The sequence below is a fragment of the Orycteropus afer genome, unplaced genomic scaffold (genome assembly GCF_000298275.1).
Source record: "Orycteropus afer afer isolate SDZICR_OR568_19922 unplaced genomic scaffold, OryAfe1.0 scaffold00005, whole genome shotgun sequence".
Taxonomy (NCBI): domain Eukaryota; kingdom Metazoa; phylum Chordata; class Mammalia; order Tubulidentata; family Orycteropodidae; genus Orycteropus; species Orycteropus afer.
The window spans coordinates 20,787,965-20,811,811 of NW_006921592.1; the positions used below are offsets into that span (position 1 = coordinate 20,787,965).

Here is a 23,847-nt window from a genome sequence, read left to right on the forward strand (position 1 = left end):
AGGAGGTAACTATGGGGAGGAAGTGGGAGGGGAGCTGCTGCATTATAAATTTTGGTCAATGACATGAGACAAAGTGTATGTGAACTGCTGTATGAAAAGTGAATTTGCTCTGTAAATCTTCACCCAAATCCTAAAAAAAAAAAAAAAATATCATCACTAGAAGAGCAAGAACCTGGCTTTGTCATTCAGGGCCATATATGATTATTCTTGTTTTGCACACCATCACACCTGTCTCCTTAAATTTTAAAATAAAAGTTGGAATGCCTATTAAATGTAAAGGATCCATCAGGTTCCAGAAGGGGCAGGAGAGAATATGAAAATAGGAATAAAATTCAGGTCCACCCTTTAGGAGCTTATACTTCTGTAAGAGACCTGAGATGTGACCTGTTAGTTGCTGTGGAGTTGGTTCTGACTCATGGGGACCCTTTGTATAAAATAACTAACCATTGCTCAGTTCTGCACCATTTTCCTGTTTGAGACCTTTGCTGCAGCTATTGTGCAGTGACTTCCAATGTCAGGGGTTCATCTTCGGCACTATATTGAACAATGTCCTGTTGGGATCTGTAAGGTTTTGATTGGCTGATTTGTGAAGTAGATTACCAAGCCTTTCTTTCTGGTATATCTTAATCTGAAAGCTCTGCTGAAACTTGGCCAGCATGAGTGACCCGACTGGTGCTGGAAAGACCAGTGTCACAGCTTCCAGCATCACAGCAACACGCAAGCCACCATGGTGGAGGAGATGTGACTATGAGAAACCCACTGCCATCTAGTTGATTCCAACTTGTATCGACCCCACAGGGCAGAGTAGAACTGCCCCGTAGAGTTTCCTAGGCTCTAAATCTTTGTGGAAGCAGACTGCTTCATCTTTCTCTTGTGGGGTGGCTGACCTTTCCTTTAGTAGCACAGTGCTTTAACCACAGTGCCACCAGAGTTCCTTGAGATGTGATTACTAATACCTAAAATACAAATAGGAAATGAATAATGTAATGTAATAAGAGAGTTAGAAATAGAGGCACAGGTGTTCTCCTTCCAATTGGGAGGCTCAGAGAAGTCTTTGTGGGCAAGTGGCTTTTTAAACAGCCTGTGCAGAATAGCTGGGATTTGGACATACAGGAATGAGAGGAATGGGGATTCTGGGTTTGTAAACAAGAGCCTGCAGGCTGGGAAACATGGCATCAGTGCTTGGTTGTAGGGTAAGATGTGTGAAGGGCAGTAGAAGGCAAGGTTGAAGTAGTAGGTTGTGGTAAGCTCCTTAACACTTTGAAATACAGTCTAAAATGTTTATTTACTGCACAGTGAGAAGCCATCAAAGGGGGAGTGTTTGAGCAGTGGAGTCATGTGATCAGGGATCTGTGGCAGGATTGGTCTGTCAGTAGCTCAGGTCCAAAACCCAGGAGGCTTCCTTGATTCTTTTCATTTCCTCACATCTCATGTTCAAACAATCAGTATGTTCATTTCCTCACATCTCATGTCCATATAATCCCGCAAGCTCTGGCTCCATCTAAATTCCAAATCCATCTGTGTCTCTTTTCCTCCACAGCCACACTTGTAGTCTAGACCAGGGGTTGGCAACTACTGATTTAGAGAACCAAGCTTTTTTTTGGCAATAGGACCTTGGGCTGAAAGACAGGAATGGAAGGAGATACATAGTTCTGTTTACATCCTTCTATCTAAAATGTTAATATGTGTTTAGTGCAGCATAGGGGTGGGCATTTGTGGTTCAGAGGTAGAATTATTGCCTTCTATGCAGGAGACACAGATTCAATCCTGGCCAGTGCACCTCACATGCACCTACCAGCCATCTGTCAGTGGAGGCTTGCATTTGCTATGATGCTCAGTAGGTTTCAGAAAAGCTTCCAGACTTAGACTGACTAGGAAGAAAGGCCTGGCAATCTACTTCTTGAATTTGTTCTTGTTGTTAGGTGTTGTCAAGTCAGTTCTGACTCAGGGACCCCATGTACAATGGAACAAACTACTGCCTGGTCCTATGCCATCCTCACCATCACTGCTCTGCTTGAACCCATCGCTGCAGCCATTATGTCAATCCATCTCGTTGAGAGTCTTCCGTTTTTTTGCTGACCATCTGCTTTATCAAGTATGATATTCTTCTCCAGGGACTAGCCTCTCCCCACAATATGACCAAAGTACTAGTGGCGAAGTCTCACCATCCTCATTTTTAAGGAGCATTCTGGCTGTCCTTCTTTCAAGGCAGATTTCTTTGTTCTTCTGGCACTATTCACTATTCTTTATGAACACGATAATTCAAATTCATTGATTTCTTCTTCAATCTTCCTTATTCATTGTCCCGCTTGCACATGCATATGACCTACCATCATCAAGTCTACTCTGACTTATTTTGACCCTACAGAATAGAGTAGAACTGCCCCATAGGGTTTCCATGGCTGTAAATCTGTATGGAAGCAGACTGTCTCATCTTTCTCCTGTGGAGCAGCTGGAGGAGTCTAACCACCAACTTTTTGATTAGCACCCAAATGCTTTAACTACAGCACCACCAGAGCTCCTACTTACATGCATATGAGGTGACTGAAAATACCATGTCTTGGGTAAGGTGCACCTCAGACTTTGAAATTGACACCTTTGCTCTTTAACACTTTAAAGAGGGTGGTTTGCTGCAGATTTGCCTGATGCAGTACATCCTTCCATTTCTTGACTTCTGCTTCCATGGGTGTTGATTGTGATTCCTAGTAAAGTGAAATATTCGACAACTTTAATCTTTTATCTTTAATCTTTAACTCTTTGTCATGATGCTGCTCATTGGTCCTGTTGTGAGGATTTTTCTTTTCTTTATGTTGAAGTACAATTAATACTGAAGGTTGTAGTCTTTTATCTTCATCAGTAAGTACTTCAAATCTTTTTCACTTTCAGCAAGGAATGTTGTACTCTGCATATTGCAGGTTATCTATGAGTCTTCCTCCAATCCAGATGCCATGTTGTTCTTCATATAGTCTAGCTTATCAGACTATTTGCTAAGCATACAGATTAAATGAGTATGGTGAAAGAATGCAACCCAGACCCACACTCCTGATTTTAAACCATGCAGTATCCTCTTGTTCTGTGGAACCACTGCCTCTTGGTCTATGTACAGGTTCCTCATGAGCACAATTAAGTGTTCTGGAATTCCTGTTCTTCACAATGTTATCCATAATTTGTTATGATCTGCACAGTCTAATGTGTTTGTATACTCAATAAAAGACAGGTAAACATCTTTCTTGTATTCTCTGCTTTCAGCCAAGATCTGTTTGACATCAGCAGTGACATCCCTCATTTCTCTTCTGAATCTGTCTTGAACTATCTGAAAATTAGCCAATGAAATCCCTAGGGGTCACAATAGTCCAAGCTGTGACTGACCATGGAGATGGCACAGGACCAGGCAGTGTTTCTTTTGTTGTGCAAGGGGTTGCCGTGAGTTAGGGGCCAACCTGATAGCAACTAACAACAACAACTTAATGTAGCATTTTGCCTTAGTCAGCAATGATACTAATGTGATCCAAGTTTCTACTTGTACCTCTGTGATCTCGGACTCACATACATTTGCATCTACTCTCTCCACTTGTATCATAAGTCCATGTAATTACATACTAAACTTGACATTTTTATTGACCTATGACATACAAATACAGTACAGATGCACGTACCATGAGGGTACAGCCCTATGAGCCTATGAGCTGTCACAAGCTGAACTCACCTCAGCATCTGGACATGGCTTCATTCCAACTCATCACTCCAAGGGCACCTTGACTTCTGATAGCAATAATAGTTAAAAATATATTTTTATTATGAATAATTTTCAAAGATACACCACAGTAGAGAGGACAGCACAATGAGCCCCATTGTATACTTCACTAGTTTCAGTCATTACTAATATTTTGCCATTCATGCTTTATTCTTTCTTTCAAAAATATTAGTTGTATGCCCACTTTCTAAGCTTTAACTTGTGCTTCCTTATTTGTAAAATAGGATGAATAATAAAACAAGTAGATTCTGACTCATAGTAACCCCATAGAGGTGTGCTGCATGGGATATCCAATTGCTACTTTTTGGAATAAAAAAAACGCCAATTCTTTCTTCTGAGGCACTGCTGGGTAAAATTGAAATTCCAGCCTTCCAATCAGCAGATGACTACAGTGACCATTTGCACCACCCAGGGATAGCTGGAATATAATACTTCTAGTATCTTAATTATATTAATGTAATTAATGATAATATAAGAATAACAAGACCTACAGAGTTAGTTCATCATACAGTTGTTGAGAATTAAAAGAATTTATATGTGTGAGTGTATATGTATGTATCTTAGAAGAGTACATAGTAAGCATCCAATACATGTGAACTGTTATCATCATCATCATCATCATCATTGTATGAAGAGGAAACTAATGAACCAGGCCTCTCTCTTCCTTTCCCTAGGTTTACGCTGTGGTGGTAATTGCATCTGTGGTGGGATTTTGTCTGCTGGTAATGCTGTTTCTGCTTAAGTTAGCAAGACATTCCAAGTTTGGCATGAAAGGTAAGAAGGGTTATGTTTATTTTACTTATGTGGATGCATTTTTGGCTTATGACTAATGCTAATTACCAGTAAAGAAGGAAGAAGCTAAATTTACGACGACTAGGTTTTAAGGCTGAAAAAATAGCAACAAGGATATCACACTGTAAATCAAGACAGAGCAAAATAATGTTGATTACTCAGCACTGCTCACTTTCCAATGGGGACAATTGGCCCAGAAGACACAGACCTGATTTCTTGAGTATCAGATGACAACAGTGATAGGGGCAGATGGTGCTTGACATTCCCTTTTTACAGAAAGCAGGTGGAGATCACTAGGGACACACATACTTTGTGCGGAAGGGCCCTTTCTGATCAACCTTGACTTCCAGATCTTCAATGGCATGCTTCTGGTTACTGCTGTTGCTTTTCTAAATCAGCATCTTTTGACATTTAAACAACAGAGTTGGGAAGAATAATGCAACCAGTCGTTGGTAGTACATTGAAGCTTTGTAAATGGGTGGCTTTTTTTTTTTAATGTGGAAAATTTCTCACTTCTGGATTAAAAATGAAGGACTGTGTTGTCCCAAAATAGATAATTGATCTCTTTTAGAGGATTAAAAATACTTGTATAGATGCTGTTGTGAAATACATAGCTGAGAGTTTCAATGACTTAAAAGAGTTGTTCTTTTTGTGTGGTTTCTTAAATAGCCGAGGATAGCTGTGAAGATGGTTTAGTAGTGTGTTTTATTATTTGTGTTGGAGTGCAAGCCTGGTAGGTTATCTTTATCTGGTGTTCTATTACAATGATTATGAATGTTACTTGTTTACTTGGAAGGCAATGTTTGAGTAGCAGTCAGTTGCCTGGCAAACATTGGGCTCTGAGGTAGATAAGATCTACTTCTGCTGTTTCCTCCTCTCCCTTTGTGGGAGTCTGTGACCAAGATCCTAAACCAGAAATGAACAAGGAGGAGCAGTGGCCAACTGAACTTTAAATACTCCCAAACTTCTTTTTGACTAGCTTTGGCCTACTGATCCTTGGCATCTCTTCAAGAAGAGGAAAATTCTTTCATTTTCCAATTTTAAGTAAGGCTTGGGAGAGGGACTACTACAGCGCAGTGATTTTAATTCATTATACCATAGTTTTTCTCAAACTTGTCTGTGCATTAAATCTCCTTGAGGACTTGTTAAAACAGGTTGTTGGACCCACCCCTTGAATTTCTGGTTTAGTCGGTCTCGGTAGGCCTGAGAATTTGCATTTCTAATAGTTTCTAAGAGATGCTGCTGTTGCCCAAGGCTTCTTTGAGAATCACTGCTGTATGGGATCAACAAGGGTTATTCACTCTTTCTAAAAACAACAAGATGTAAGGGTATTGCAAATCAATTACACCATCTGCTTCACAGGCTTTTCTGGGTCCTGAAGTTTAGCTGATACCCAAGTCTGGTCTAGGCTACTGCTTTCTACACAGCCAGCTACCTTCTATGGCATTTTGTTTTTCTCAACTTTATCAGGTGCTTTCTTTCCTTAGAGGCACTTGGAATGGCCATTCCCAACCATAGATTCTACCAGAGCAAGCCAGGGCCTAACAGTATAGCTTTGTTTTCTTAAGTGATTTAATTTGAGCTCTTTTTATCTGATACCTTCTGGGAGAGAATGTGTCCAGGTCCTTCTGGGAGCTCAGCAAAAGTTTTGGGAATGCTTAGAGCAAAATTTGGGAGTCTTTCTCAATTCTTAGTTTTGGAAAACAACTGGAAGAATTATCTGTAAATATTAACATACTCACTGTAGTGCAAAGATGGGGGAAATACAAGGTAGATAGTTTGTTTCATAGGTGATTATATTTCAGGTTGAGTCTCCTGGAACTAAGACTGAAACAATACTTTATTTGGATAAGATTACCACTGAAACAGGAATTCTGGTAGCATAGTGCCTAAGGCACTTGACTGCTAACCAGAAGGCTGGCGGTTCAAACCCACCAACCACTCCTCGGAAGGAAGATGGGGCAATCTACTGCCTTGGAAACACAAGGAGGAGTCGCTATGAGTTGGGTCTGACTCGACGGCACATAACAACAACCACAACCACTAAAACACCTACATTTTTCAGTATAGCCCAAGGATGTTCTTAATGAGTTATAAGAAAGGTTTTGCTTAACCAGTAAATGACTTTCTTCAGACTGTATCTATATTTTATAATATAGAATGTTTTTCTCCCTTATTCCTAAACATAAATAAAATAGTTTTAAGAAATTTTGTCTCGGAGACTCATGTTACTATTTAGAATAACTAATTTTTCTGTTTTTAGCTGCAAGTCTGTCTGTGCAATGATTTAAGCAAAATGGGTCTGCGTTGAGGTTATGGATTTACAAGTCAGATGCTGAGTTGATAATCTTTGGGGATTTAGAAGTTAAGATGAGGTTCCTGCAATGAGTGCAAATGAAATTGGATAAAAAGTGGTGTTTAAAAATTAATGCAAGTTATTGTACTTTAAATGCTATCAGAACTAGGATTATTGCTGAGGAACCTAAGTCTTAAAAAGGGAAGAATATGTGAAAATACTATTATCGAGTCGGATCCAACTCATAGCGACCCCTTCTTGGGTTTCTGAAGCAGTATCATTATGGAAGTAGATTGCCCAACCTTCCTTCCAAGGAGCGACTGGTGGATGTGAACTGCCAGCCTTCTGGTGAGCAGTCAAATGCCTTCGGCATTACACCATCAGAGCTCCCATATTTCTGGAGGTAACTATGAAATTTGTTGGTGGTGGTTCCGAGTAATAGTACTATGAAATTTCTGTAGCCTTGGACAGAACTGTAGACATTATGAGAGGGACCAATGTTTGGTATGCAAATGAACTATTCCAAATGAGACTTTTGCCTTCATAAGTATCTTTGAGGAGAGTCTACTTCTATCCTTATTTTTTATCATGGAGACAAATTAAGACTGAAAGACTTCTCTAGTCTACCTTTACGTGCTTATAGCTTTTTGCTCAATGGTAGAAGCACATCAGAGTCCCTGGATGGTTTAAATGGTTAACAACTCAGCTGCTAGCTGAAAAGTTGGAGGTTCGAGTGTACCCAAAGATATCTTAGAAAAAAGACTCGGTGACTGGCTTGTAGAAAGTCAGACATTGGAAACCCTGTGGAGCACAGTTCTACCTGACATGCATGAGGTCACTATGAGTTGGAGTCTACTCAATGACAACTGTGAAAACAAAACAAAAACAAAACATTGTATCATAGTCCAGTGTTCAGTGTCAACTGTTTCAATCCTTGAGAGCAGCCTCGGGATTAAAACTGCAATTTAATGCTGTTGATATGAAGGATCCTGAGTAACACAAACCAACCAGAAACCTCTTAAAATCACACTAAAGTTAAGTGCAGGGCAACTCAAGCTTTGTAGATTGACCTGAAAACCCAAACATTATTTGTGGCATTGCTTCTAGGGGAAGATAATCTCTAAATCTCAAACCAGTGAGTTAAACCTAATTTTAGAATTCAGCCACTGAGTTGTGTTATATTCATTGCAGATGGGTCTTTATGATCATTAGCTTTATAAAGGTTTTTTCTCTGTTCTGTTGATTCTTTGAAAACAGAAAGCTGATGGTGCAATCCAGGCTTGGTAGAACAGACAGTGATCTTTAGGAAGATAGCATTCATTTTTGTTTGCTCATCATTACTCTCCCAGTGACTAGCCCAGAGTTGGTACTCAGTAAATACTAATCAACTGATGAATGACCAGAGAGAATTTGCAACTTCATTCGCTTTATGTTGTTAATTTGAAAACAGTATTTGGAGGACAGCTAATACGTGAATGTTAAAGAGAGACCCTATGACTTTTCCATGTTTCTAAATGCACCTATGCACCTCTCCCCTACTTTTTCTCAATTATTTCAGATGATAGGTCAGTTTGTTCAGGTCTTATCTTAGGGCATCTAGGACATGTATGGCCTCAGAATATGTGTCTTTAGTGCCGAAGCAAACAGATATGCTAGATAATAGTGTACTTCTAGGTGTTAGCCTCAGATTTATTTTTCAATACCTATTGATGCTTTTTTTTTGAAGCTCCTGGGTGGTGCAAATGGCTAAAATACTCAGCTGCTAACCAAAAGTTTGATGGTTCAAGTTCACCCAAAGGTGACGTGGAAGAAAGGCCTTGAGCTCTACTTCTGAGAAACCAGCCACTGAAAACCAGTTTTATCCTGACACATATGGGGTCAACATGACCTGGGGCAGTATGAGTCAGAGTCAATTTGATGGCAACTTGTTAAATTTAATTGATATATTTTAAGCTTCTTGTTGCTAGTGTTCCAGCCCTATTTCAGCAAATACGTCAAGAGGCAGAATTTATCTCAGTCCATTTTTCCACATTCATTTCTATGCCTTTACACCTTCCTGTTGGTGTTTGGCTAAGACACTTGCCTGCTAACCAGACGGCTGGCGGTTCAAACCCACCAGCCACTCCTCGGAAGGAAGGTTGGGCAATCCTACTTCCGTAGTGATACTGCCTCGGAAACCCAAGGAGGGGTCGCTATGAGTCGGGGCCGACTCGACGGCACACAACAACAACAACAACATTGGTGTTTGGTTGAACAGTGAGTTACCATAATTGCAAAAGCCCTGAATAAAGCTGCTGTGATAGTACTTGGCCAGCTGTTTAGAGATTATTCTTAAGTGTGCTTTATATACCCACTGCCATCGAGTCAATTCCGACTCATTAATATGGATGCAAAAAATGTATAACAAGTCTATGCATCAATAACCCTATACTTAAATGCATAATTTGATCTTTCTTCTTCTAAGATCTGCCTGTTACTTATTTTAATTTTAATTTTCACTGAAATAGGGCTTTCATCGACATGAGCTCAAAGAATTTTCCAGAGCAACTTCATTGCCAAAGGAATAGGCATACCAGGCTTTTGAATGTTCACACTTGTGTTGCAACCAAGCCTTGTGTTTAGCTCTCACATTGCTTCCTGGCTCTCTTTCTTCATTGAAGATGGAGAAGTACATATGAGGGGAAATAGAAGCATCTAGGGCCACTAGGGCTGCTGCCAAGTCTTCAAAGAATGCTCCACATTGGGAGACTTGCCTGATGGCATGCATGGTGTACAGGGATGGAAAAAATATGAAGGAGCCAGAAGGAAAGAGGGGGCTTGGCATTAATCGTGATGGTGAAAAATCATTTCTGCTATCAGCTATGTGTTACTTGCATTCCCTGATGTAAGTCCACAGATGATATTTATTCCCTAAGCACTGATGCAGTCTTTGACCTTTTAGAATAAAATCTAAGTGACCCTAAGAAATCCCTGGAGAATAAACTAGAAGAAGCTTTTTCTCTCATTCAGCATTGGTGGCCTCCAAGAGCCAGATTTCCTTGGTGGCCTAGTATCCATGCACAAAAACCTTCCTATATGCAATGATCCTGGTATTTGAGCTTTAGATATTGCCTATTAGTAACTGACAGAACAACTATATGGCCTAAGGAAGCAGACACAGGGTTTGTTAACTCCATAATTGAGGTCCACAGTTTATTTCTCTTCTTTTAAACAGTCTTCTAAATATCCTTCAACAGCAACTAAAAATTTGGTTATTTAAAAAGGACCATAAACATAGTGGGGCCAAAGTTAAGGAGGCTGAAAGGTAAAGCCTTTTTGTACGAGCTAAAAACAATTTTGGAAAGTTTAACAGATATTTGGATCAACTTTTAAAAAAGGAAAAAATGCAACTGAAAGCCAGAAACACATTTGTAGCAACATCTGTATGGACAAACTCTTTTCCATATGCCTTTTTTTGAATGAAGAAAAATAGCACAATACTCGAATGCATTCTTGTTTTCAAAATTTCAAAGTTAGAGATCTATGAAATTAAATGTAGAAATTTCCCTTCACTCTCTGTTCCCACTGCCATTTCCACTCCTGAAGATCATCTGAAACCACCTGGGATGTATATATTATGCACATAATAAAATATATAGCTTTATTTATTATGTAGATAATCAAATACACAGCTTTGTTTCTGGTTCTAAAAAGGAGTTGTAATACCAATTGTCTTTCTTAATGCTGCCAGAATAAAAAAATACCGAAGTAGGTGGCTTTAAGAACAGAAATTTATTGTCTCACATTTTTAGAGGCTACAGGTCCAAACCAGGGCATTGACTATAATGGAGGGTCCTTCCTTGTTAGTACTGGGGCATCCATTGGGCATTCTTTGGCTTATAGCCTGTTTATCACATGGTGCCTGTCCCCTGTACCTACCCTCCATGTGTGTCTCTATGTCTATTCTGCTCTTTTTGTGACTCAGAAGGGATCAGGGTTAGGACCCACTCTACTCTGATGTTGTTGTTGTTGTTATTTGCCGTTGAGTCGGCCCCGACTCATAGCGACCCCTCCTTGGGTTTCCGAGGCAGTATCACTATGGAAGTAGGATTGCCCAACCTCTACTCTGATAGGACCTCATTAATGTAACAAAGGAAAACCTCCTATTTCCAAACAGGATTACATCCACAGGTATAGGGGTTAGTTGGGACTTTCAAGTTTCTCTTTGGAGGACATAATTCAATCTATATATAGCACCAGTCTTGTTCTGCATGTTTTTAAAGGTAATAATTTGCCTTGTCAATCTTTCTGTGTCAATAGCTAGTTATCTACTGCATTTTATTTAATAGTATTTTAGAGTGGCCTGGCACCAGGCTATGCCCTTTACAAGCTGGGCATCATGGAGGAGATTTTTCCTCTCTTGACTCAGTATTATCATCTGTAATGGGGCAATGACAGTACCTACCTTGTAGGGTTGTTACTCAGACAAACTGCAAATGTGAACCATATATATGTGAAACACTTGGAAAAGTTTCTGGCATTTAGTAATTGCTATATTGGGCAATCCCACTTCTGTAGTGATACTGCCTCGGAAACCCAAGGAGGGGTCGCTATGAGTCAGGGCTGACTCGATGGCACATAACAACAACAACAACAATATAAATATTAACTATTATTATTGATGGATTATGATACAGTGAATGTTTCCTCTTTGAATGGACATTTGAGTTGTTGCCAAGTTTTCAGAAAATTATTTTGAATAATACCTTCTATGTAAAGATGGATACTTGGAAATGGATTGCTGAGAGAAAAGATGTACGTATTTTCAGTCTTGAGAGATCCTGCCAAATTGCCTTCTACAAATGCTTTGCCAGTTAACACCACTGCCAACAGTATGAGGGTACCCATTTGTTGACTTTCTCACCCATGCTGGATTTTATCAATTTTTATATTTTATACTGATTTGGGTTAAAAAGATGTTTGATTACTAATAAAGCTAAACATATTTGTCATGGGATTAGTGGCCATTTATACTTCTGTGAAGAAGAAATTTTTTTATGTGTTGATTTATAGACTTATTTATAAATTACATACATTAACCTTTTATTGGTTATAGATGTTGTTTATATTTTATTCTGGCCTTTTGACGTGTTTATGGTCTTACACAAAATGAAGATTTACCTTTTCATGTGAACAAATTTGTCTACTTTTTTCCATCTAAGTTTTGTGTCTTAGTTGGGAAGGGCTTCCCTGCCCTAAGATAGTAAATATAGTTTTAAAATATTTTCTTCTACTTAGTTTGACTCTGTAATTTTTAAAAATTCTTAGCTGTTTAATCCTTTTACTAATCTTCTCTTCTAAAAACATTTTTTGGTGTGGTTGTCCTTTCTTTTTTAGAGATATATGGAATAAAGGTATTTCAATGAATTTTAGTGTGACATTTTCAGAGAGAGAGAGAGAGAGAGATTATTATTTTAACATTCTAAAACCTGGCACTAATAAAAGGAAGCTTGAAGATATTTCAGTGTTTAACTCTTTTTTGTAAAGTAAGTAGTGGGTGTTTTTGGCTCTCTCTTCTTATAGAGGAATGTAAATCATATGAAATACCATCAGAGAAATAAGTTTTCATAGAAACCTTCTTTTTTACTGCCCTCTGCTAGCTTCAAATTGAGGTCAAAATGTATCTTAGCACAAAATTTGTCCATGTCAGTCAAACCTTCAGAAATTTCAGAAAAAGACTTTCAATTGAAATACATTTAGTTCAGTCACCAAGTCATTTAACAAATTGAAAAGTGTGTATATGTCAAGACAAAAAATTAATCTGAGTGTTTCTCCCCCGTCATGTGAAGATGTTATAAAAAGCTTTTCCTGTATGTTTGTGAGGTGAAGCTCTCCTTTCCAAAGCCTCTCACTTGTTTTAGTGCCAACATTTGTATTATGTATGTATGAGAGTGGAACATGCTTTTTTCTTTATACCATATTGAAAATGTGTAGAACTTTGAAGAATTCACTATGTTGGACAAGACAGGAAGGAGGCAATGGCTCACTGAGGTTAGTGTTACCCAGTGTTGTAACTCATGGTGTCACACACATACACACACACACACAAACACCCTTCCCAGGGTGGGCAGGGCCAGCCTGAGACCCTTCCCTGGTGGGCAGAGCCCTGCCCCACCCCACCCCTTCGAAGGCCCAAGCACCACATGTTGTTTGTTGTTATGTGCCATAGAGTCAGACTCAACTCATAGCGACCCCTCCTTCGGTTTTTGAGGCAGTATCACTACAGAAGTAGATTGCCCCATCTTCCTTCTGAGGAGTGGCTGGTGGGTTTGAACTGCCAGCCTTCTGGTTAGCAGTCAAGTGCCTTAGGCACTATGCTACCAGAGCTCCACATAGCACAGCCCTATCTCTCCTGGCCTTACCCCTCAGGCTTCCAACAGCTTCTCCTCTCTCTCATTGGCCAAGGTGGAGACCCCCTCTCTGCCCAGTAGGGAGGATGCTACAGCTTTGTACCTGCACCCTAACTGGTGGGTGAGTGAGTGAGTGAGTGTGTGTGTGATGAGTTACTGCATTGGATGACTGGTGACACCAACCCTAGTGATGTCACAGCCTTGGTGGCCCCTCTTCCAGTGATATTGGCCTGAATGCTGCTGCCACTGTTGCAGGCCCTGGGGTCATTTTGCTGTCACTCCTTTTGACATTGTCAAGAGATGCTATCCATATCCCTGCATCCACTCTAGTGATGCCACTGGAAAACATCATCTTTTCTCCACTTAGTTTTGTAAGAGCACTTAACTCTAACTTTTCATTGATTACTCTCCCTGCATGTTCCCACAAGCTGATTATGATTCAGGGGGAACTTCTTTGTAATGTGAAAAAGTATGCAGTATTATTGAGGGACTTTCTACTCTAGTTTACTAAAAGATAAAAGCTTCTTTAAGAAATTAGATTTTATACTAACCCAAAAGTCAGTACAAATTGTTGCCTCTTCTTTGACTCTATTAAGCACTGTGGTGGGATACCAGGGTGGCACAAACATTATATACTTGACTGCTAGCTAAAAGATTGGTGATTTGAACTCACCCAGAGGAAGCTTGGAAGACAGATAATTTTGATGATCTGCTTCCAAAAGGTCACAGTTTTGAATACACTATAGAGAAGTTCTCTGCGTATGCGAGGTCACCATGAGTCAGAACCAACTCTAAGGCAACTAACAAGAACAACAACAAATTCTGTAGTGAATTAATTCAATTTGACCTCCTCACACAGATCATGACATACTTTATTCAGGGATTTCAAAATCTGAAACTCCACTGTTTCCTCTTCTGTCCTTCCCATATTCCTCTCTCAGTTTTCATTTTCTGTGTGATGTTTTATCCTTCTATAACACCGTGCTTTCTGATTTTATGTTCTGTCCTCTCTCTTAGACATCTCTAGTGTCTGAGTTTGGTAGACAAGCTTCTCAGTCAGAATTTATGAAGAAGACAGATAATAATTTGGCATACATTTTAACATATGCTTTGATTTTATTTTACTTTATTTTGTGCAAGAAATACTGAATGACTATGGGAATAAATTTAGCCCCAAATCTGCAGAATTGTCATGTGGCACTTTGGAATACAGCCCGTTTGAATAATGCACACCCTTCTTGTTTGTAAGCTGTTAACTCTTAAGTCTTCATCCTCAGGAACATATAAGAATATATAATATTGGAGACTATGAATCTTATAAACTTGCATTCAAATCCTGGATTTCCCACCTGCTAACCATTGTTGTTAGGCACCATTGAGTCAATTCCAACTCATAGTGACTGCATTGGATGCAGTCCAATGCAGTCCTCACAATCATTGCTATGTTTGGGCTCATTGTTGCAGTCTTCCTCTTTTTCACTGACCCTCTCCTTTGCAAAGCATGATGTCCTTCTCCAGAGACTAGTCCCTTCTAATAACATGTCCAAAGTAAGTGAGACAAAGTATCACTATCCTCACACCTAAGGAGCACTCTAGCTTTATTTCTCCTAAGACAGATGGGTTCATTTTTCTGGCTTTTGTTGTTGTTATGTACCGTTGAGTCGGACCTGACTCATAGTGACCTCTCCTTGGGTTTCTGGGGCGGTATCACTATGGAAGGAGATTGCCCCATCTTCCTTCCGAGGAGTGGCTGGTGGGTTTGAACCACCAGCCTTCTGGTTAGCAGTCAAGTGCCTTAGGCACTATGCTACCAGAGTTCCCAATATTCTTCACAAACATCATACATCAAAGGTATCAATTCTTCCTTGATCCTTAGTCATTGTCCAGCTTTCACATGCATATGAGGTGATTAAAGTACCATGGCTTTGGTCAGGCCCATGTTAGTCCTCAAAGTGACATTTTTGCTTTTTAACACTTTAAAAAGGTCTTTCACAGCAGATTTGCCCAATGCAATACATTATTTGATTTCTTGAACGCTCCTTTCATGGGTGTTGATTGTGGATCTAAGTAAAATGAAATCCTTGACAATTTCAGTCTTTTCTGCATTTTCATGATGTTTGTTATTGATAGAGTTGTGAGGATTTTTCCTTTTTTTATATTGAAGTGCTAACCATAATTTTGGGCAGATGCGGGGCAAATACTCATCACTCTTGTGATCATAAAATTAAATGAGTGCTTAGTTCAATGCCTATAAGAGGTAGTTATTTTTCAAATATATTTTATAATATCATATCATTCAATCACCTTTCTGTCTGCTATACCATGATGGCTTGCATGTTGGTATGATGCTGGAAGTTATGTCACTCAGCCATGGTGGACAAGTTTCAGCAGAGTAACACAAACTAGGAAGAAATGCTTTCCTGTTGTCTGATTTGGTGCTAGAAGATGAACCTCTTAGGTTGGAAGGCATTCAAAATACACAGAGGCTGCAACAATGGACTCAAGTGTGCCAGTGATGTGAAGATGATACCAGACCAGGCAATGTTTCCTTGTGTTTTACTTGTTGAATTAGAACTTACTCAATGCACCACCAACAATGTATCCTTGAGGAAAAGAGTATAGGAGAGTCTTTTCTCAATTGAGACTGAGTCTGAACTGCAGAAAAATGGCACAGCTGTATACAATGTATATTGTTGTTGTTGTTGATGTTATGTGCCGTTGAGTCCGACCGACTCATAGCAACCCCTCCTTGGGTTTCCGAGGCAGTATCACTACAGAAGCAGATTGCCCCATCTTCCTTCCAAGGAGTGGCTGGTGGGTTTGAACCGCCAGCCTTCTGGTTAGCATTCAAGTGCCTTAGGCAGTATGCTACCAGAGCTCCTTCAATGTGTATTAGTGCTTCAAAATTTATTAGTTGAGTTTATAGGGGGGAAAAACAATTTACAGTGTGTCTCTAGTGTATGGTCATGTAATAGGAGTACAAAATTGCTGAAGCATATGCTTATTTTAAGCCCTTCAGCCAATAAAGTGAAAGATTCTATGTATGAAGTATTGCCTGTTCTTAATTTTATTGTCCTTTAAATAATTTGCCAGTTTAAATTAAGTTGAGGTTTCTGAGAAACTTGTTTTATTTATTCATTGATTTGTCATGTGGGTTTTACCAGGTTCTTTTGGGAGGAAAATGGCAGAAAGGGTAAGGCAGAGGCAAAGCGCCCCCCGCCCCCTGACTATTACCTTAGGTTTAGAAACATGAGTTCATGAAACTTCCAGGTCTAATGTATTTCTCTTTTGCACGGAGAGTATTGCAACTGCTAAAATGATTTATTTTAATCAAAAGTAAACTTTAGTTTTTGATGTCTTTATAATGGGCTTGAGAGGAATAAGGGAAAACTAAACTTTTCCTTATGCAAGAGTGTCATCAATATTATTATAAGCATAGACCAAAGCCTTGCTTTTCCTGTGACTGAACCAACACTTAAACAGATGATGACAGGGAACCTTTGTCTTCATCAAGGCATCGGCAAAAGTGGAGGTACATTGGAATCTTCTGTGATCTTCTGGGAGTTGTAATGGAAAGAGGAGAGAAAGAGAGAGAAAGAAATAGATTCTTGTCTTAGGCTGGATTCTCTAGAGGAGCAAAATCAGTGAATGTATATATATATAGAGAGAGGGTGGGGAGAGCTCTGGTGGCATAGTGCCTAAGGCATTTGACTGCTAACCAAACAGACAGCTGACTGTTCAAACCCACCAAACTCTTCTTCAGTCTTCCTTATTCATTGTCAAGGTCTCACTTGGATAGGAGGTGAGTGAAAATACCAAGGCTTGGATTAGGCTCATCTTAGTCTTCAAGGAGATGTCTTTGCTCTTCAGCACTTGAAAGAGTTCTTTTGCAGTGGATTTCCCCAGTAGGGCAAATTGTGGAGGCTAGCATGTCTAAATCCATGGGTCAGGCATCAGGCCAGAGGCTTCTTCTGACTCATGTGGTTGTAGGGAGTGACAAAACCAAAAGTGGCAGGTCAGACAGCAGGCTGCTGGCAAATCCAAAAATTTGTAAGTCAGATGACAAGCTTCTGGTTCATGTCCCAAGAATCAGAGGTCAGAGGATGATGAGTTAGATGCAAGATTGAGAAACAGAGCCAAAATATCCATATATATTGGATACAGGCCACACCCCTAGGGAAACTCCCCTTGTGTCAGATCAAAAAATGGATGATACTTACATAATACTGAGAGTCATGGCCAAGGCGAGTTGACACATAACATTAACCATCGTAGTCCACCTCTTGTCAACTTGGCACCTTACACATCTCCTTAAACCAACATAATGTCTAAATAAAGACAATAATAAAGTCATATTTGTGCCTAACATGGTACAACTAACATGCATAAAACTGAAAACATACTAGTCTTGTTTACATCTTATATTTTATTATTATTTCATGAGTTGATTCTGCCTCATAGCAACCCCTATTGGGTTTCTGGAGCAGTAAATGGTGGCGTAGTGCCTAAGGCATTTGACTGCTAACCAGAAGGCTGGCAGTTCAAACCCACCAGCCACTCCTCAGAAGGAAGATTGGGCAATCTACTTCTGTAGAAATCACTATGAGTCAGTATAGACTTGACAGCAATGATTTTTTTTTTCTTTTGTGATAGAATAAGAGAGGGAAGAAAACAGATATTTGATTTTTCTCTATACATATACATACATACATACATACATGCACACACATATATGTACAACAAAACAAGAAGGAAATACTAAAAAAACAATTACAGTTCTCATTTCTGCAACTAGTCCTGGGGCTATACCAGGTGGTATTTAGAACTACCTTCTTCCACTACCCATACCATATTCCCTTTTTCCTCAGAAAGCACCTCAGCTGGTCATAATTTCTTGCCTGAAGAGTCTGGGCCGTTAGTAGTTATGTCAGAATTGGGTTATTGCAGTTTTCCATCAACATTAGTTATAGGGCATTGTACTACTAAGAGATGTCCTAAGGAATCTCCTGTATTCCAGACATACTCTTCTTTACCTCTATTAAGTATTACCAATCTGATTTCCCCTTGGTAATCAGGATCAACCACACTAGTCAATATGATAACTCTCTTCTTTGTGTGTTGATCCAGAGGCATGAGGATCTCCAAGTGGCCAGTTCTTAACCTCCAGTTCAATGGAATCAGTGTTGTGTCTCCTGGTGGGAGCATTCCTCCATATGAAACTAAGACCTCTAGATCTGAAGAGCATATGGTTGTGGGGACAGGAAGCAAAATTTTTGTTAGTCAGTCACTTAGGTTAATAGTGAGTGATGCCACTCCCATTTTCACCCCTTGATTCTTGGACCCATGAATTCTGACTATAGGAGAATTAACACCATATATTGGATGCTGGTATAGAGTATATACAGCCTCCTAGAGAATATTTCTCCAGTCCTGCAAGGTGTTGCCACCTAGCTGGCACCATAATTATGTATTTAGAAGGTCTTTTCATGGTTCTATCAAGCCAGCTGCTTCAGGATGATGTGGAACATAATAAGACCAATGAATTCCATGAGCATAATCTCATGGCTGTGGTTCATTTGCTGTAAAGTAAATTCCATGATCTGAGACAATGCTGTGTGGGATACTATGATGGTAGATAAGGCATTCTCTGAGCCATGAATGGTAGTTTTGGCAGAAACTTTGCATGCAGGGAAGACAAATCTGTATCTAGAGTGAGAGCAGAACATTGCCATTTCCATGATTGAAATGGTGTAATGTAATCAGTCTGCCCTGAGGTTGCTGAGTGATTATCCCTAGGAATGGTGCCATGTCAGGGACTCAGTGTTGGTCTCTGCTGCTGGCAGATTGGGCACTCAGCATGTGCTGTAGCCAAGTCAGCCTTGTAAATGGAAGTCCATGTTGCTTAGCCCATGTATAACCTCCATGACTGCCACCATGATCTGCTACCATGATCTCACTTTATTCATGAGCCCATTGGGCAATGACAGGAGTAGCTGGAGAGAGAGGATGCCTGGTATCCACAGAATGCATTAGCCTATTTACTTGATTGTTAAAATCTTCCTCTGCTGTCACCCTTTGGTGAATATTCACATGAGACACAAATATCTTCACTTCTTTGGCCCTTTCAGAAAGTCTATCTACATACCTCTTCCCCATTCCTCCTTGTCACCAAATTCCCAATCATGCTCCTTCCAAATCCCTGACCATCCACCCAAACCATAGGCCACAGCCCATGAGTCAGTATACAATTGCTTATCTGGGCATTTCTCTTTGCTAGATGCACTTTTGAAGTTCTGTTCATAGAGAGGATTTCACTTCAAGACTATCCTTCAGGGAAATCCAAGTAAGGAGCTGCAGTGCTACCACTGTCCACTTCTGAGTGGTGCCTGCATATCACCCAGAACCATATAGAAACCAGGCACGAGTCTTCTCTTCTTCACTAAAATGATCATAAGGAACTCCCCATGAGGTCATAGGTGCAGACTGGGAGAAGGAAAGTAATGTCTCATGAGAGAGGACCATGGACATTTAGGCCACTTCTTCATGTAACTTACTTGTGATTTTAAGACCTTCTTGAGCCTGATTTCATATATACCACTTCCATTTAAAAATGGAGTGCTGCTGTGCATGTCCTAATTTATGACTGTCGGTCAGACAACTCCCAGTTCATGATGGGCAGCTCAGTTTGCATGGTGATTTGATGGCCCATGGTTAAGTTTCAGTCTCTACTGTGACCAAGTAGCAAGGCAAAAGCTGTTTATCAAAATGAGAGTAGTTATCTGCAGAGGATGGCAGAACTTTACTCTAAAAAGCTAAGAATCTGTGCTATGATCCACTAATAAGTGTCTCCCAAAGACTCCAAACAGCATCTCTTTCAGCCACCAATACTTTAAGAACCACTGGAATAGCTAAATAATATGGCCCAAGTGGCAAAGAGGCTTCTGACAGCTTGGATCTGTTGCAGAGACTTCTTTTGTTCTGGGCCATCCTCAAAACCTTTTTCAGTCACTTGATATAAAGGCTAGAGTAGCATACCCAAATGAGGGGTATGTTGCTTCCAAAATCCAGAGAACCACCAGACATTGTTCCTCTTTTTCAGTTTTAGGAAGGGCCAGATGTAACAACTTATGCTTCACTTTAGAAGAAATATGTCAACATGCCCCGCACCACTGTCTCCTTAGAAATTTCACTGAGGTGGAAGGCACCTGAGTTTCTGTTGTATTAATTTCCTACCTGATAGCATGCACATGTCATACCAATACATTTAGAGTCGTTGATACTTCTTTTGTAGGTCCAGTCATTATAATGTCATCAATGTAACAGACCAGTGTGAAGTCTTCTGGGAGGGAAAGTCTATCAAGGTCCCTATGAACTAAATTAGAACATAAGGTTGGATTGTTGATGTATCTCTCAGGTAGAAGAGTGAAGGTGTATTGCTGGCCTTGTCAGCTGAATGCAAACTACTTCTGCTGTTTTTTGAAACCAGAATCAAGAAAAAGGCAAGATACGTGGCTGCATACCAGGTACTGGGAAATGTTTTATTTTGCTCAAACAATGAAACTGCATCTGAAACAGCAGCTACAGTTGGAGTTACCACCTGGTTAAATTTACGATAATCCACTCTCATTCTCCAGGATCTCTGTTTTTTTGCATAAGTCAAATGTTGTTGTTGTTGTGTGCCATCGAGTCAGCCCCAACTCATAGCAACCCCTCCTTGGGTTGCAGAGGCAGTATCACCACAGAAGTAGATTGCCCAACTTTCTTTCCGAGGAGTGGCTGGTGGGTTTGAACCGCTAGCCTTCTGGTTAGCTGTTAAGTGCCTTGGGCACTATGCTACAAGAGCTCCCATAAGTCAAATAGGTGAGTTAAATGGGGATGTGGTGGGAATCACTACACTTGAATCCTTCAAGGCCTAGATGGTCACAATAATCTCTGCAATCCCTCCAGGAGTGCAGTTGCTTTTGACTTACTATTTTCCTAGTTAAGAGCTTCTCCTTGGCTTTTCTAACATAGTAGCTCTTACTACACATGTCAGGGATCCAGTGTTTGAGTTCTGCCAGTTACTATGTTTGTCTATCCCAATTATACATTCTGAAACTAGGGAAATCACTACAGGATGGGTCTGGGACCCACGAGACCCACAATGAAATGGATTTCAGCTACGACTCCATTAATAATCTCACCTTTACATGCCCCATCTCTTCCTCGTGGGTCACAGTGATACTTTGGGTATCTTGAATTAGTGTCAGTTCAGAGCCAGTGTCTGGCAATCCCTGAAAAGTCTCATTGTTTATGTTTCCTTAGTGAACAGTCACTGCCATTAAAAGCCATAGATTCCTTTGGGGAAGGCTGGAATAAAGAGTAACAGTAAAAACATTGGGGGTAGCATAGTAGGCTCCTCCACAAGGGGACTTAGTCTACCCTTAATTTAAGGGGTCATGGATCTGTAAACTGGCTCAAGTCTGGGAATTAATTGAGGGACTCTGACTTTCTATTCTGGTGATTCAAGTTAGAGTGCCATTCACTTGACTTAGAATTCTTCTGCTTGTAAAGATCAAGTAAATATTTAGTAGACTGCCTATCTATTTTACTCCTGGGGACACCATGACTAAGTAGTCACGCCCATATGAGTCAGACTGTTCTGATTATTGCTTTGACTCTGCTTGTCCGTTATGCTCGCCGTGCTTCCTTCTTTTTATTGATTAAGCACCACCACTAGGCCCCTGCCACTACTGAGTCCAGTTAGGTCCATTATAGTTAGGTGTCTTAATTCAGTTAGCACAATTCCCAGTGTCAAATCTGATTTAGATAAAATTGCCATCAAAAAAGTCTTCAAGGATGCTGGGGCTACCTTCCCAAAAGATGTGTCCTCTTTGGGTACAACCTGGTAAATCTACTCTAACATGCCATTTACCTAAACCTTTGAATACCTTCCTTTACATTATACCAAGGCAAGTCTGGCATTTCAACTTGATTTAGTGAAGGTCATAGCATAATCTATGCTTCAATGAAACAACCCAGTAAACTATTTGATCCTTTTTTAATCTGTTGAGCTGAAACATTGAATGAAGAATCTGTGCTTACAATCCAATTGGAAAAAAAAAGGGTAGAGGACATGAACAGACACTTCACCAAAGATGACATTCAGGTAGCCAACAAACACATAAAGAAATGCATGTGATCTTTAGCCATTGTTGTTGTTTTTAGGTGCCATCAAATCAATTTTGACTCATAGCAACCCTGTGTACAACAGAAAGAAACACTGCTCTATCCTGTGCCATCCTCAAAATCCTAGCTATCCTTGAGCTTATCATTGCAGCTGCTGTGTCAGTCCATATTGTTGAGGGTCTTCCCCTTTTTCTCTGACCCTCCACTTTACCAAGCATGATATTCTTCTCCAGGGACTGGTCCCTTCTGATCACGTGGCCAAGATATATATATATATATGTAGATAGATCTAGATCTAGATATGTATGTATGTATGTTGTTGTTGTTGTTGTTGTTATGTGCCGTCGAGTCGGCCCCGACTCATAGCGACCCCTCCTTGGGTTTCCGAGGCAGTATCACTACGGAAGTAGGATTGCCCAACCTTCCTTCCGAGGAGTGGCTGGTGGAGTATATATATTTTAATTAGAGTTTTGAGTGTATACGTATGTGTATGTGTATATAAACATACATACATACATACATACCTATCTATCTATCTATTGAGAGATATTGATTTAATTCAAGGACATAACTCACACAGTTGTGGAAGCTAGCAAGTCTCAAATCCATGGTTCAGATGTCAGGCTAGAGGCTTGTCCTGACTTGTAGTTGCAAAGGCTGATGCACCCAACATCTACAAGTTAGAGGACAGACTCTTGGCTCATCTCCCAAGAACCAGAGGTCAGAAGATGGTGGGTCCAGTGCAGGATCTAGAGAGAGAGCTTTGCCAGAACATCCATATGTAATGGATGCAGGCAACACCCCTAAAGAAACTCTCTTTACATCAGATCACAAAATGGAAGAAATTACACATTACTGGGAGTCATGACTGAGCCGTACTGATACATAACATTATCCATCACAATTCTGATCTCCATTCTAATCCTTTAAGTCCTTGTTGTTGTTATCAGCTGCCCTCATGTTGGCTGCGACTCATGGGGACCTTATGTGTAACAGAATAAAATGTTGCCAATCTGCCCCATCTTCACGATCATTGGTGTTTTGAGTTTATTGTTGCAGATATTGTGCAGTGCATTCCCATTTAGGACTCATCTTCTAGCATTATATAGGATGCTATTCTGTTGTGATTCATAAGGTTTTTGTTGACTGATTTTCTAGAATACATCACCAGGCCTTTCTTCTTAGTCCATCGTAATCTGGAAGATGCACTGAAACCTGTACACCATTGGTGACCCTGTTGGTATTTTGAAATTCCCATGGTATACTTTACAGCATCATAGCAGCACACAAACCACCACAGCAGGGCAAACTGAGAGATGGGTGGTGGTTTATGTCTTTAGGAAGAGCTTAATATTCATGAGTTAAAGGTAGAAGAGTTGTCTCAGCTCCAAATAGTACTTGTGTAAGAAAAGGAGGAGAATTGAGTTCGGGGAGTGGGAGTGGTATGG

The 23,847-nt window shown here is 40.1% G+C and overlaps 1 protein-coding gene across 1 annotated transcript in view; it reads left to right on the forward strand.

The window, feature by feature from the left end:
• The window catches only part of NTRK2 (neurotrophic receptor tyrosine kinase 2), a 499,612-nt gene that overhangs the window by 108,452 nt on the left and 367,313 nt on the right, over nucleotides 1–23,847 (forward strand). Inside the window, exon 11 of the mRNA XM_007938966.2 lies at nucleotides 4,429–4,528. Coding sequence (XP_007937157.1) covers nucleotides 4,429–4,528 — 100 coding nt within the window. The remainder of the gene's footprint in view (nucleotides 1–4,428; nucleotides 4,529–23,847) is intronic.